Genomic DNA, 12,612 nt, shown 5'->3' on the forward strand with positions numbered 1-12,612 from the left:
GCTCCTGAGACCTGACATCTCTGAGCCTTCACAAGATTAGCAATATTAGGCGTGCGAAGTCATCCAGTGGGCCGGATTGGGCCCTTTGGTGGGCTGGTTCTAGCCCACAGGCTGTATGTTTGACACTCCTGGATCAGACAATCATCATGTCAAAAATTCTTGCTGCTGCTTTGACATGAGACAGGGCGGACATGTTGTTGATGGAGGTTTACAGGTGAAGAGCGCTCTGTGCTCCGATTGGATGGCATTACCCGTCACATCAAGATAAAATCAAACTTTATTTAAAGCAGCAGAGTAGGAGGGAGTGTACACTGGAAGTCAAGGTAAAAACGCGAAAACGCAGGCTAATCCAAGTTGCGTGAATTTATCATGGCACTCGTAATGTGACTCAATAGTGCGTATGGCCCCCGTCTACTAGTCTCGCCACCAGACAATCAGAGATCTCCGCCTTCTGATAGTCTGGGGACACTCCTTTCTAAAGTGTGTTTAACACACCGGAGAAAATGGCCGGCAACAAAGCAACGGCTCTTGCATTTTTGAAAAGGACACGCCCTCCCGGAAATGTGCGCTCCCCCTTTTCTCGTCCACAAGGCAACAAACACACAGAGAGCTTGAAAATGGATGCTGAGAGATTAAACTCCGTTTTATCAAACGTGTGCTCAGTCCACAAGATTGTGGAAATGAAGGACTTACAGCAACTTTGTTTAAAACTTTTAACGCAGTCGGACTATGTTTACGAGCACAAGAGTTCAGCGAGCCACCGAAGGACCGCCTGCAGATTTACTATTGGTTCTGCAACGTAGGGAGTTTTTTAAACTCTGAAATTGTATCCGCCCATCTAAACACAAAATCAGGGAGAAAGACATCAGTCTTTAGTTAAGCAAAGTGTCTAAAGACTGACTTGTGAGTCTACCTGTCTACCTGTATGGCCTCCTCCTCCCGCCAAACCGGTCATGCTGGATGATATCACAAGCAGCATAACATTCACCACGCCGTCTCCAGACTCTTTCACGCCTGTCACATGTGCTCAGTGAAGACAACGGGGTGTCGATGGTGTACCTGCCAGTTCTGGTGTTCTCTGGTGAATGATGGAGCTGCACGGTGCTGGGCTGTGAGCACAGTTCCCACTAGAGGACATGGGGCCCTCATGCCCCCCTCATGGAGTCTGTTTCTGACAGTGTGGTCAGAAACATGCACACCAGTAGCCTGCTGGAGGTCATGTTGTAGGGCTCTGGCAGTGCTCCTCCTGTTCCTCCTCACACAAAGGACCAGATAGCGGTCCTGCTGCTGGGTTGATGCCCTTCTATGGTCTTGTCCAGCTCTCCTGGTGTAACAGCCGGTCTCCTGGTGTCTGGTATCAACCTGACTGGGCTGCAGGTGACAAGGACAATAGCGGAAGACCAAACTAGAGAAGAGTCAGTCAGGAAGGATAAGGAGAGAGCAACTGTCTGTGGACACCACATGTAAAACCATTCCCTTTTTGGGGGTTGTCTTGCTTTTGCCTCTCCGTTGCACCTGTTGTCACTTCGATTTGCACCAAAGCAGCTGAAACTGATTCACAATCACTTGTGCTTCCTAAATGGACACATTGATATCCCTGAAGTTTCACTGACTTGACTTTGAATTTGTCAACTATTTTCATGAAGCATAGGTGTATGATTATTGTATGAAAGAAGGTTTCACAGCAGTCGCTCCTGAAAAGAAGTATTCAATGAAATTAACTGAATAACTTGAGGGTTTCCATTTATATCCAGTCTTTAATTAAAAAACAGAATGCTAAAGAGTCTAATAGAAACTCTGTCGTCTGTGTAGCCCGTTAGAAACGAGCACAGCAGCTTCAGTTTGTGGGATTTTAATTTAACCAGAAGAAACCAGAGGTAAACTGGTAAAGGGTCAGAGGTCAGAGATGTTTTTAATGGAGATGTGGAGGCTCTGCCAGCATGAAATGACTCGAATATTACACTCAAAATGACTCTGAATCGAGTTCTCCAAATTAAAAGTTTCCCTGACATTGAAGGTTATTTTAACTTATTCATGGGAATGCACATTAGTGGAGAAACTTGAGAGTGGAAACTGAGTTCAGACATGAATTTAATCCGCTGGTCACTTCACTCCGAGCTCCTCATTTATAAATGTGTTCATTAATCATGTCTGGAATCTGCTGTATTTACTTCCACCACAGTTACTTCTTCTCCTGTGCGTACGTACGTCCTCTCTTCCATCCTCTCTTCAGCCCAAATTCATACTCATCACGTCCACACTGTCTGTCTCTTGCTGAGGACAGACGGTTCGTGGCCTTCAGTGCGTCTGAGAAATCATGTCTCTGCTTGAAACAGTTGAGAAATGTGTGAGTTTGTTTTGTCTTCTGGTGTTATTTTCTCCTCTAACTGTCCTCCCTCTGTCCTCTGTGTGTTTCTGCCTCCTCCTCTCTGCCCTCGCCCAGGAGTGGAAAACTTAGTGCTTTACTTCAGTGACACAGCGTGGTACGGTGCAACTTTTTTTTATCTTCCTCCTCCTCAGCCTCCACCTCCACTCCCTCCTTCTCCTGATCCCTCCCTCCCTCTGTCCTCTTTTACCTATAAAACAAAGGAAACAGGAAGTTGTTCTCTTTGTGATGAAATAGTTCATGTTGTGTTCATCTTTTTTTCAAACCTTAAAGCTGCATTATTTGATCATCCCATGTGTTTGTGTGAGACTGTCCTCCCCCAAAATACAACTCCATAGGTTGTCTATACGAGCATCTTATTACGATCCGCAGTTACGTTTATTGTGATGTGGCGACCTTTAGTGCTGACAGTAATGATGAGAGGAGCAAAGGTGGAGTCAGGTGACATAGTATGAAGAGTGGAAAAAAGTTGGGGTGGATAGATGTGTCAAAGAAACACAGGACTCTGACCCAGGAAACGGTTGTTTGTGTCCTGTGTCAAACCAAAAGTCAACTTTGACTTACTTTAACTCATGTTCATTAGTGATGGGCAAAGCAGTTCTTTAGATGTTACTGAATCACTAGAATCAGTTCATTAAAAAGATTCGTTCAAAAGATTCGTTCAACGAATGGTTCAGTGCTTGGCAGGGGGAGCCCTGACTGTGTACTGTGTCGTCCGACTCACTGAACTGATACACGGCTGAGCTGCTGCTGCGTCTGCCCTGCACTGGTGAGTCTCATTACTAGCTAGCCTAACGTTTTAAGTTTGTTTATCTGGAAACTAAGTCTGTTAAAACAATGGGGAGGTGTGTGATTGTGTTCATGTGGCTTGACTCCTGGCTACATTAGCCGTTAGCTTGGAGAAAACAGTCCCTATGAAAGTGTATCATTGAGAAGAAATTATTTGAATCACTCAGGGATCGGGTTGGGTCGGTATGAGGGGGAAAAAAAAACGGTCCGGTTTTTGTGAAAAAGTCAGTAATACCGGATTTTCGCCACTTGGGGACGCAATTGACTCATTTAAAATAAAAAATGACCTTAGGACAACAGAGTGACAGTAACAAGTTGTTTCTTTTATTCCTTACAAATAAATGTTGCAGCTTACTCAATTGCAAACAAGGGTTGCCTCCTTCGTCTGGCTCAAAGCCAAAGTGTTGCCATAGTGGCGCATTCTTTGATTTCTTCGAGACTAAATTGTCCGCCATTATCGACTCCCCTTCACTTTTAAACAAACTCCAGGCTACAGTAGAGGCCTCGGCGCATGCGCACTCGCACCCCCTAGCTCAGTCCCCGCCCCACCCCCCACTCTCTCCTGCTCGCTGTGCGCTTGGTGAAGAGGCAGACACAGGTGCTCACAGACTCGGGCGTACTACAAGCGGAGCGGACTCCGCGAGGAATGTCCGCAGTCATTCGGGCTTCCATAGTTGAGCGCACTTCCGCGTTGTAGTTTCCTGTAAAAATGTCCGTGAAAAACCCCCGCGATGTGAAAAAAAAAAATCTGAGCTTTGCGCGCACAGGGCTTGCAGACGTCCGCTTTTAGTCCGGGCGGACCTCCACGGAGTCCGCTCGGTCTCAAAAAAAAAAAAAAAAAAAAAAAAAAAACCCATCTCAAAAAAAAAAAAACAGAGTAAGACAAGACAGAGTACCGAACCAAATTGGTATTACCGAGAACCGACCCAACCCTACTCAGGGATTGGGGTTACGTCGTTCACTGAGTGATTTGTTCACCGAGTGATTCGTCACACAGTAGGCACTCCCTCCCTGCACCCTGGCTGCCTTGCAACTCACGAGTGATTCATCGTTTGCACGGACCGAATCAGCAGTTCCACTCCCAGCCTGCACGCTCGCTGCTGAGCTCAACTGAACTGAGAAACGAACAAATCAGTTCTGGAAGTGATTTAGTTCAGTACGTTCACTCAACAGATTCGTTCTTTTGAATGATTCGTTCGCGAACGACACAACACTATTGTTCATAAGTTGATTTAACGTCACATACATAATGTAAGTCATAGGTGTAGATTTCAGGGGGTGGGGTCGGGGCGAGGACACATTCCCCTTGATATTTAGAACATGTGCATTTGTTCCCCCAATAAAGAAATTAAAGCACAAAATTAAAGTCTTCTACATCATAAATCAGTGAATAAAAAATTGCCAGAATGCAGGAAATCAAGTGTTTGATGCTCAATCTTTGTTTTTAAATCAGTATTGTCCTTGAAAGTCAGAGATGTTTTTATCGTCTTGTATGTTTGTTAGGCAGCAGTGTGGGTGGTGAGAGCGTGACATCAAAGAGAGCAGGTCTCTGGCTAGAAAAGCTCATTTAATTGGTAAATTAAGTCTAATTGTCTTGTTGTGACTTGCTGTGACTCTTCAGTCTATTTGTGATTTGAAGGTCTGAGAAAACACTGAAGTGCTGGTTGGCAAACAGCAGCAATGAAGCTGAACGACTACAGCTCACTGTGGGTCACAGGATTTATAAAACACAGAGCTTCTGAGTATCTCGAAGCATCTCATGGCCAACTGTCGCCTGATATCACACACAGTTGTCAGCTCACTCTGTTTCCATCGTCAGTCTCACATTATGTCCACTCAGATTTCTGCAGAGATTTGATTTTCCCTGACCAATCACTGCAGACCAATGTATTTGCCTGACTGTAACGTCAGTTTAAGTCCACGCAGTTGTGTAGCCATGCCAACATACATGTTTTCTGAGCTTTTAAGAGTGGAGCAAAGTAAAATCATGATTTAGATCAGCCTCAATAGCAGAGTCTCTTGTCCCTAGCGCTCACCGTTGTTGTTATTACTCCTCGCTTGACAACACTTGACAATGGAGTTTGTCCTGCCCATTGCACCGAGTCACCAATCATTAGCCCCATCTGAAGCACCCATTGGTCAGGTTTTATTTCAATCCTAGAAACTGCTGTTTCAGGTCACAATGCCAGACGAATCGGTCAACTTGAACTGGGTGGAGCAAGAGCTAGTGTTGCTGATGTTGTAGCACCAACAGTTGTTCCTTTGTGTTTTGTGGAAGAACTTCCCCTTGCACATTAAAACAATAAAAAAACAACAACACATTTTTAAAAACATCACCACACGGTTTAAGGGAAACTTGGAAGTGTAGAGCTAATTATTACGAGTCATAAGTTGTGTGTAATTTTATGTGGATGTGAATTGGACTGATTAGATATTTACTGTGGCAGTTTGTGGGCAATCTCAGAACTGATCGGCTATCTGTCTGACGATGAGGCCACGGGCAATATTTCAGGGTTTGCGGTGCAGCCAGAGGATATGCTGATAACAAATATGATGGTCAAGACTAGGGTTGAGCCGAATACACGTATGTGGTACAGCTGATGTACTTTGTACGAGTATGAATACCATATGATCAAAATGAAAGGAAAATCCTGATTTGAAATGCTGTGTTTAATCTCTTAGGGGGCGATCACACTTACAAGGAGCGCTAGGAATGAGACGCCAGTAAAAAAATTGATTCCCTATGATACGATGCGTGTGACTGGTTTTTTAAGCATTTTTTATGACGTGCGTCTTTCTGGCGTCTTTTTAGACGCACATTCTTTTTCTGGCATCTTTTTAGACGTGCGTTTGTAGACGCTGACAGTTGAAATAATCTCAACTTTTGGTGCCAGTAGCACCATAGCTCCGTCTTGGGTCCATTCTCAATGTTTTGATCACCCGGTTGTGCACGCACCACAGCTCCTCATAAGGAGCTGTTGTGTACGCACTCCAGCTCCTCATAAGGACCGCTCATTGAAAGGGCGTTTCAGGCATTTCAAGCATCTTTGAATCATCCGCGTTTCTAGCGCAACCTGTAGGTGTGATTGGCCCCTTACTCTTGTGATCAAAAATAATCTGAAGCTCGATCCTGAAATTTTTTGGAAATAGTTTCCTAATAAATAATAAATGTAGCAACCCATATCAATTTTAGGTGTAAAATAAACCCCTCAGGTTAGGTCCCACCCATTTCCAGCGTGAACCACACCCACCTCCCATTTAAGCCCCGCCCATTACAGATACAGATAATGCTGTATTCGTTCATCCCTTTTCAAGAGTTCTTCCTCCATGTGTCTACAGTCCAATTATGTGTTTTTCCAGTATTGTATTTCTGCCATTGCATTCCACCTTTTGCTCTTCACACTGACTGTTTACCTTCAGGCAACCAAAGCCTGCTCAAACATGATTGGTCAATACTTTGCTTACTGCAAACAGAAACCTGAATGCTTCTGATACCAAAATCTTGTCCCATCGCCGACAGATTCTGCGTTCACCTGCAAATATCTGTTTATAGAGATTAGTTTGTGGGTGATATGATGTCACCTGGGCTCCTGCATGTTTGCTGTATTTACATAGAGGGACCACAGTGGATTTTTTATTTGCCTCCTTCTCGTAATGTAAAACAAACTAGACTACAAACCCAACCCATACATCAGACTAATCGAACTATGAGAATCTGTCGTGTCACAAATATAACACTACAAGCAAAGAGTGCTGATATCCATAAGTAACTTATTTCCCACCCAGAGTGGCTCTCCAGTCTGTTTTACCCATGATTCATTGCTCCCCGGAGGACAGGTCACAACTTCTCCTTCACACTGAAATGAGCTCAGTAAAGCAGAGTCCAGAGGCTCGTAAGGAAGCAGCGCCGAGCTAAAATTATCTTTCTAAATGGCTCTTAAATTTTGTATTAGATGAGGTGCACTTCACTTCAGCTTGTTCAGTCACTTGAAGCAGTCAAACCACTAGAGATGAGATCACTCAGGACGCCCTTCATTTCCTCACTGTGATGGAGTGAAGCTGCCGTGTCTCTCAGGAAATCACGTCCGGATAGCGCTGTAGGATCATGGGAGTTTAGTTAATTAGTTAACATACGGACCTCGTTGAAGTTCGTCAGGTGGATCTCTGGGCTCCAGATGAGATGCATAAAACATCTTAACGGTAAAGTGAGGACATAGAAATACATGGTTAAAGTTTATGAAGGTGAAAACGTAGCCAACAGCCTGTAACGGTTTAACTGTTTACATAATTAAACTGTACCAGTAGTTCTCTACAATCTCTGTGGGTTTTAGGATATTTATGTGGACGAGGTCAGGTGTTTCAAACCTTTCAAAGCCATGTCTACTTAAAGTCCGATTCCCTCAAAGTTCTTTCCAGGGCTTTTCAAGTGGAAATGTCAACTCAGCCGATAACGCAAAGCAGTGCCGTAGGTGAAAGCGCTGATATATAATAAGAATAATAACTGGAAGAGATATTGTGAATTTTTTGAAGTGGAATTCTAAGAGGTGCTTATCTATGGTCAGTGTATGAAATGTAGTAGGTGGTGGTCAACACGCTCCCAGTTTTAAGAAGGTGATGGGGAACCGAAGCCCATATATCACTCTCGAGCTCTGATTCTCTGCCTGAACCCCACTGGGCCGACCCAACCTGCCGGGTTCGAGCCGGGTCGGGCTGTAATTTCACATTTTCCCCTGGGCTTGGATTGGGTCAGGGTGGTAATGAAAGTGGCAGTACTCAGACGTATATGGCAAGAGTTTTAATGGACTGACTCAAAAGAGGAGGGGGAGGACTGCAACTGAGGGAGGAACGTGACAGAACAATGGAGTATAGTAGTGGAGAACTGGGGCGGAGACATAGAGTGCACACGGGGCTACAAGTCGACAAGGTTGGTTGGTAGTGTTTCCTGATGCCTCCCCAGCTGTTGGAGTGATGTGTGTAACATACAGCGAAGAGCAGTGATTGTCATTTGACGAGATGCACAACCCGCTCTGCCGAACCACTGAACTGCTGAAATAACAGATGAGGGAGAAGTGCTGCGAGGAAACACGTCAGTAATGTTTTTACACTAGAAATTTGGGTCTCTAATCTGGCTTGGGCCAAAACTGCTGCCGTAGGTCAGATCGGGCCACATTGTTTGGGTCTGATCAGACGTCACATCTTCACCAAACTCCTTAAAATAAGAGCACTAATTTTACCTCACAGAAGAGCTGTTGGTCTACCGCCACCTCAATCGTTTAATTTGTGTTACAGTGTGACTTTCATATCTGAACTAACATGGTGTCCACAGCAGTATGTTACTTAGCTTTGATGCCGGATAGGGGGTTCAAGGAATATAGCTAATTTCTAATTTTTAATTTATAGCTAAGTTTATATGTCGCAGTATCATCCAGCGGAAACTCATGTCAGGTCACATGGGAGCCGTTTTTAGAAGTGCTTCGGAAAAAAGCATTGTGATACAACAACATACGTACCTTGACCAAACTTTGAATGTCTAGGAAGCTACACAGTCAGTCACAGTCATCTCGTCTTTTCGTAGCGTAATACTTTATGGCAATAAACGTCTCTAAATTTGCTTCACAGTGGATGTCAGTACTTTGAAGGCATCCGACGTTTTACATTTTTGTACACTTTCTTTTTTGTTATAATTCAAGTTTTTCTTGGTTTGAAAGGCTCGGTACATACAAGAATACAAGGCACACATTTTTTATAATATGGAGGTGGACTCCAGTACATAAAGAAAAATTAACAAATTAGTCTAGAATCAAAGCAAAGGAAAACAACTAACCTGTCACACATATGTCCTCATACATCACTCTGCAGGGTCACAGTAGCCCTTTTTAAATAGGAATTGTGCAAATTTGCAGGAAAGCCCAATCAGTCTTTTTCAGCATTGGCAGTATAAAAACAAAATCGGGGAGTGCAGCAAAATGCCGCCTGCCTACTTTTGTTTATACAGAATGCACCTTTTTCAGGGCAATGGGGGGCGTGAGCAAGTAACAAAACGTGTAGCTCAGCGTGTGACGTAAACAGTGACGTGGGAGGGAAGCCGCGGCTGGTCAGTCCTTCAGCGATTCTCTCGTAAGTCGGCCCGTTCTTCACCGTCCCCGTCATCTGACGGTTAATGGCCTCTTCGTTTGCGAGGACAAGGAGGGCGTGCAATTCCTTGTCTCCCCAGTTGCTCATCTTTACAGTGTCTGTCAGGTTTGTGTTTCCCTCTTGCTACTAGCTGCTCACTAATTCCTGCTATCAGCTGTTTCCTGTTTATCCACCACTAGCGGCTCGCACGTGCAGTGTCATCAACAGCTCCTCCCACAAGTCATCAACAGCCCCTCCTGTTGTGGAAGGTCGCCTCGGTCTGTTTAAACCAAAAGCCAATATGTCTACCCTACGGCAGAAAATTGGACCCCTCGGATCAACTCATCAATCCGGCTCTGTGTGTCTAAATGCTCATAGCTTGCTGGCAAACAACCCAACATTCGCCGAAAATCTGGCAGTGTAAAAGAGGCTATAGTCACAGAGCAGGTTCATAATTATGTAGGCTTATCTTCCATTTTGATATGAGTCCATAAACGGTCCCAAGGAGATACTCGATACACCTACTCGATCTATGAATCTCTAGATGTTTGTCGCCTCTGAATTGAGCAGCATTTCTGCTCTCTGATGGCAACAAGAGCACATACGCCTGAAGGAAAATCACAGAAGTGTTGATCATGAGATAAAAAGATCGGCTGTCAGTGACTTTAAAGATTTTACAAGAAAACTGGCACCAAAAACATTTAAATTCTTGTTTAACGCTCTCTGTGGGTCAGTATTTCAGCCATCTCTGTTACAGAACTTTGGTTTTAAACTCCATCACACGAGGAACAGCTCTCCTCATCTGTGATGTTTGTATTTTTCACCTTGCAGCTGTTTTCCAGCATTAACAAATTCCAGACACAGCATTTCCCTCGACTCCCAGAAACCCTCTAAAACCCCCTTTAACCTCCAAGCCTCCCAAATACCTTCGAAAATGTACGATCGCCTCACCTTATTCAGCAAAATGACAAAAACAAACAAATCAAGCCACCTGTAAAGACCTTAAAACACCTCTGAATAACAGCCACAAATACACCTCAGCCCAAACATGAAATAAACACAATAAAATAGCCAAACCTTGACATGCCAAATCCCCAGAAAGAAATAACACTTTGTGTTTCTCAACTAATCAGAGCTGAAAATGTTTCTGGCGTATTTAGAGACCCGTCAGTCAGCATGTGAGCAACCTGCAGGTCTGACCTTTTGATCACAGATACTGAGTTATTAAAGTTGGCTTCAAAGAATTTTAAATTAATATTAAATTGCTTGATTGTTTTGAATGCTTGAAAGCCTCTAAAAACGTAGTTATTAATCTATAATAATTCTCTGCAATATGTAATTAGTTTGACTGAACAAGCAGCAATTGTAATTAAAAAGCAAATAAATATGCAGATTTGTTTTTTTATCAAGAGTCTTACAGTCAGTCCAAAAGGGCCGGTGCCTGAGCACCACATGAGGTCCATCTGTGCAAATGCCTGAAGCGCAGAAATTTAATTCTACGTCATATAAACATAAAAAGTTCACATTTTACAACCATTCTTTTTAATTTCATTGAACTATGAAAGCTTAGCGTGGTGAGCTGAGGTTTCTCTAGAGATGAACTTGATCCAGGAAGTGCTCTTTATCTCTCCTCAACAGAACTTTGTGTCCGACACACTGATGTCCACACAGGCAGGAGGTCATTAACTGTGTATACGACTTAACTCAGGGTGCAAAATGTCTTTTACCACATTTACTGTAACGCAACTCCACCCATTTAGCCCCAACACACAACAATATGTGAAGTGCGCAATGATAGTTGACCAACAGTAGGGCTGCCACGATTAGTCGACTAATCGATGACTAATGGACTATTAAAATAATCTGTGACTATTTTAGTAGTCGACTAATCGGTTTGAGTCCTTTTTCATAGAAAAGTACCCAAAATACTCTTAGTGCAGCTTCTTACGTTCAGATATTGGCAGCTTTACACACTCTCCCATGACGGTGAACTAAAACCCTTTGGCATGAGTATGAAACAAGACATTAGATGACATAATTTGGGGGTTTGGGAGAGACAGACCAACATTTTTCAACATTTTAACACATTTTTCGATGAAATGATTACTCAACTAATCAAAGAAATAATCGACAGATTAGTCGACAATGAAAATAATCGTTAGTGGCAGCCCTAACCAACAGTCCTCATCAGGGTCCATCAGTGGACGAGTCTCCTGCATGTTTCTGATATGAATGTAATGATTAAATGATATATTTTGGTGGTTTGAGTTGAAGGTGTGAGAAAGAATAGTATCAGTAACATTGTTAACACTGTGCTACATTACAGAGAAATACAAAACCGTACTAATGAACCTTCATTAATATAGGCCTATATTTTATCTCCAAGTGCACGTCACACACTGAGCGAGCCGCCTGTTAATGACGCTGTGGGCTAATGGGCATGTAGCTACTTCCATGTTTCAGATGATACGTCATGTTTGTAGTCGACCAATGAAGATGAGTTTACATATCACCTTGGGTTCGTCCTTCACCTTCTCAAAATGATCCCACACTTTGGATTTCCTGCCCGACATGTTATTCAGATTCAGATTCAGATTCAGAATACTTTATTAATCCCCGGGGGGAAATTGTTTTTGTTCCAATGCTCCGTGCAAAGTAGAAATAGAAATACAGCATGAATGGAAACAAGAGATAAAGATGAAGATATAAATAAAATACTAAAATAGACAATGAAATAAATAAAATAAAATATTAAAGTAGACATTAAAATAAAATAAAACTAGCTAAATAAAATAAAATTAACTAGCCTGTGGAATAACCGCAGGTACCAGCCCTGGAAATTAACCTGACGAGGACACTTCCTGTGTCTGTCCTTTCAAATTTAAGTCCCACATGGTCCAGTCATAGAGGTTTGGATTAATTTTGACAAGACGCAGCTTCTTAGTTTGACATTTTCTTTGTGATTGTTTGTTTGTTTTTCTGCCACGAAGCAACCAATGCCGACTGATGACCTTTCTAGTCGACTATTAGGGGGCAGCTCTAGTTGTTTATTGGCTGTAACAGGGCTCGACAGTGCGAGCATTTCACTCGCATTTGAGACTAAAAATAGGTGTGTGTGAACTGTGTGCATAAAAAAATCAGCCAAAGCAGCCTATATTTTTGTCAATAAAAAAATGTGATAATCTAACCGCAAATGTTGGAGGAACTCCAGTCGCCTTTCCTCTTCCCTCTTCCCTGTGTGACACGGTTTTGGGCGGTTTTCCAAGCCACTGTCGGCACAATGAATATAAGTCCCACTGTCGGCAGCGTGGAAATAAGTCAAG

At 43.2% G+C, this 12,612-nt stretch overlaps 1 protein-coding gene across 8 annotated transcripts in view; it reads left to right on the top strand.

Moving 5' to 3' along the window:
• Positions 1 to 12,612, top strand: part of ccser2b (coiled-coil serine-rich protein 2b) — an 86,379-nt gene that overhangs the window by 63,576 nt on the left and 10,191 nt on the right. For 2 of the 8 annotated variants that reach the window (XM_033610731.2, XM_078163642.1), the window contains one exon: positions 2,444 to 2,483. The exons of the other annotated variants lie outside the window; for them this stretch is intronic. In XM_033610731.2, the coding sequence (XP_033466622.1) occupies positions 2,444 to 2,483 (40 nt within the window). The remainder of the gene's footprint in view (positions 1 to 2,443; positions 2,484 to 12,612) is intronic. 8 annotated transcript variants of the gene reach the window in all.

The sequence above is a fragment of the Epinephelus lanceolatus genome, chromosome 21 (assembly GCF_041903045.1).
Source record: "Epinephelus lanceolatus isolate andai-2023 chromosome 21, ASM4190304v1, whole genome shotgun sequence".
Lineage (NCBI taxonomy): Eukaryota > Metazoa > Chordata > Actinopteri > Perciformes > Serranidae > Epinephelus > Epinephelus lanceolatus.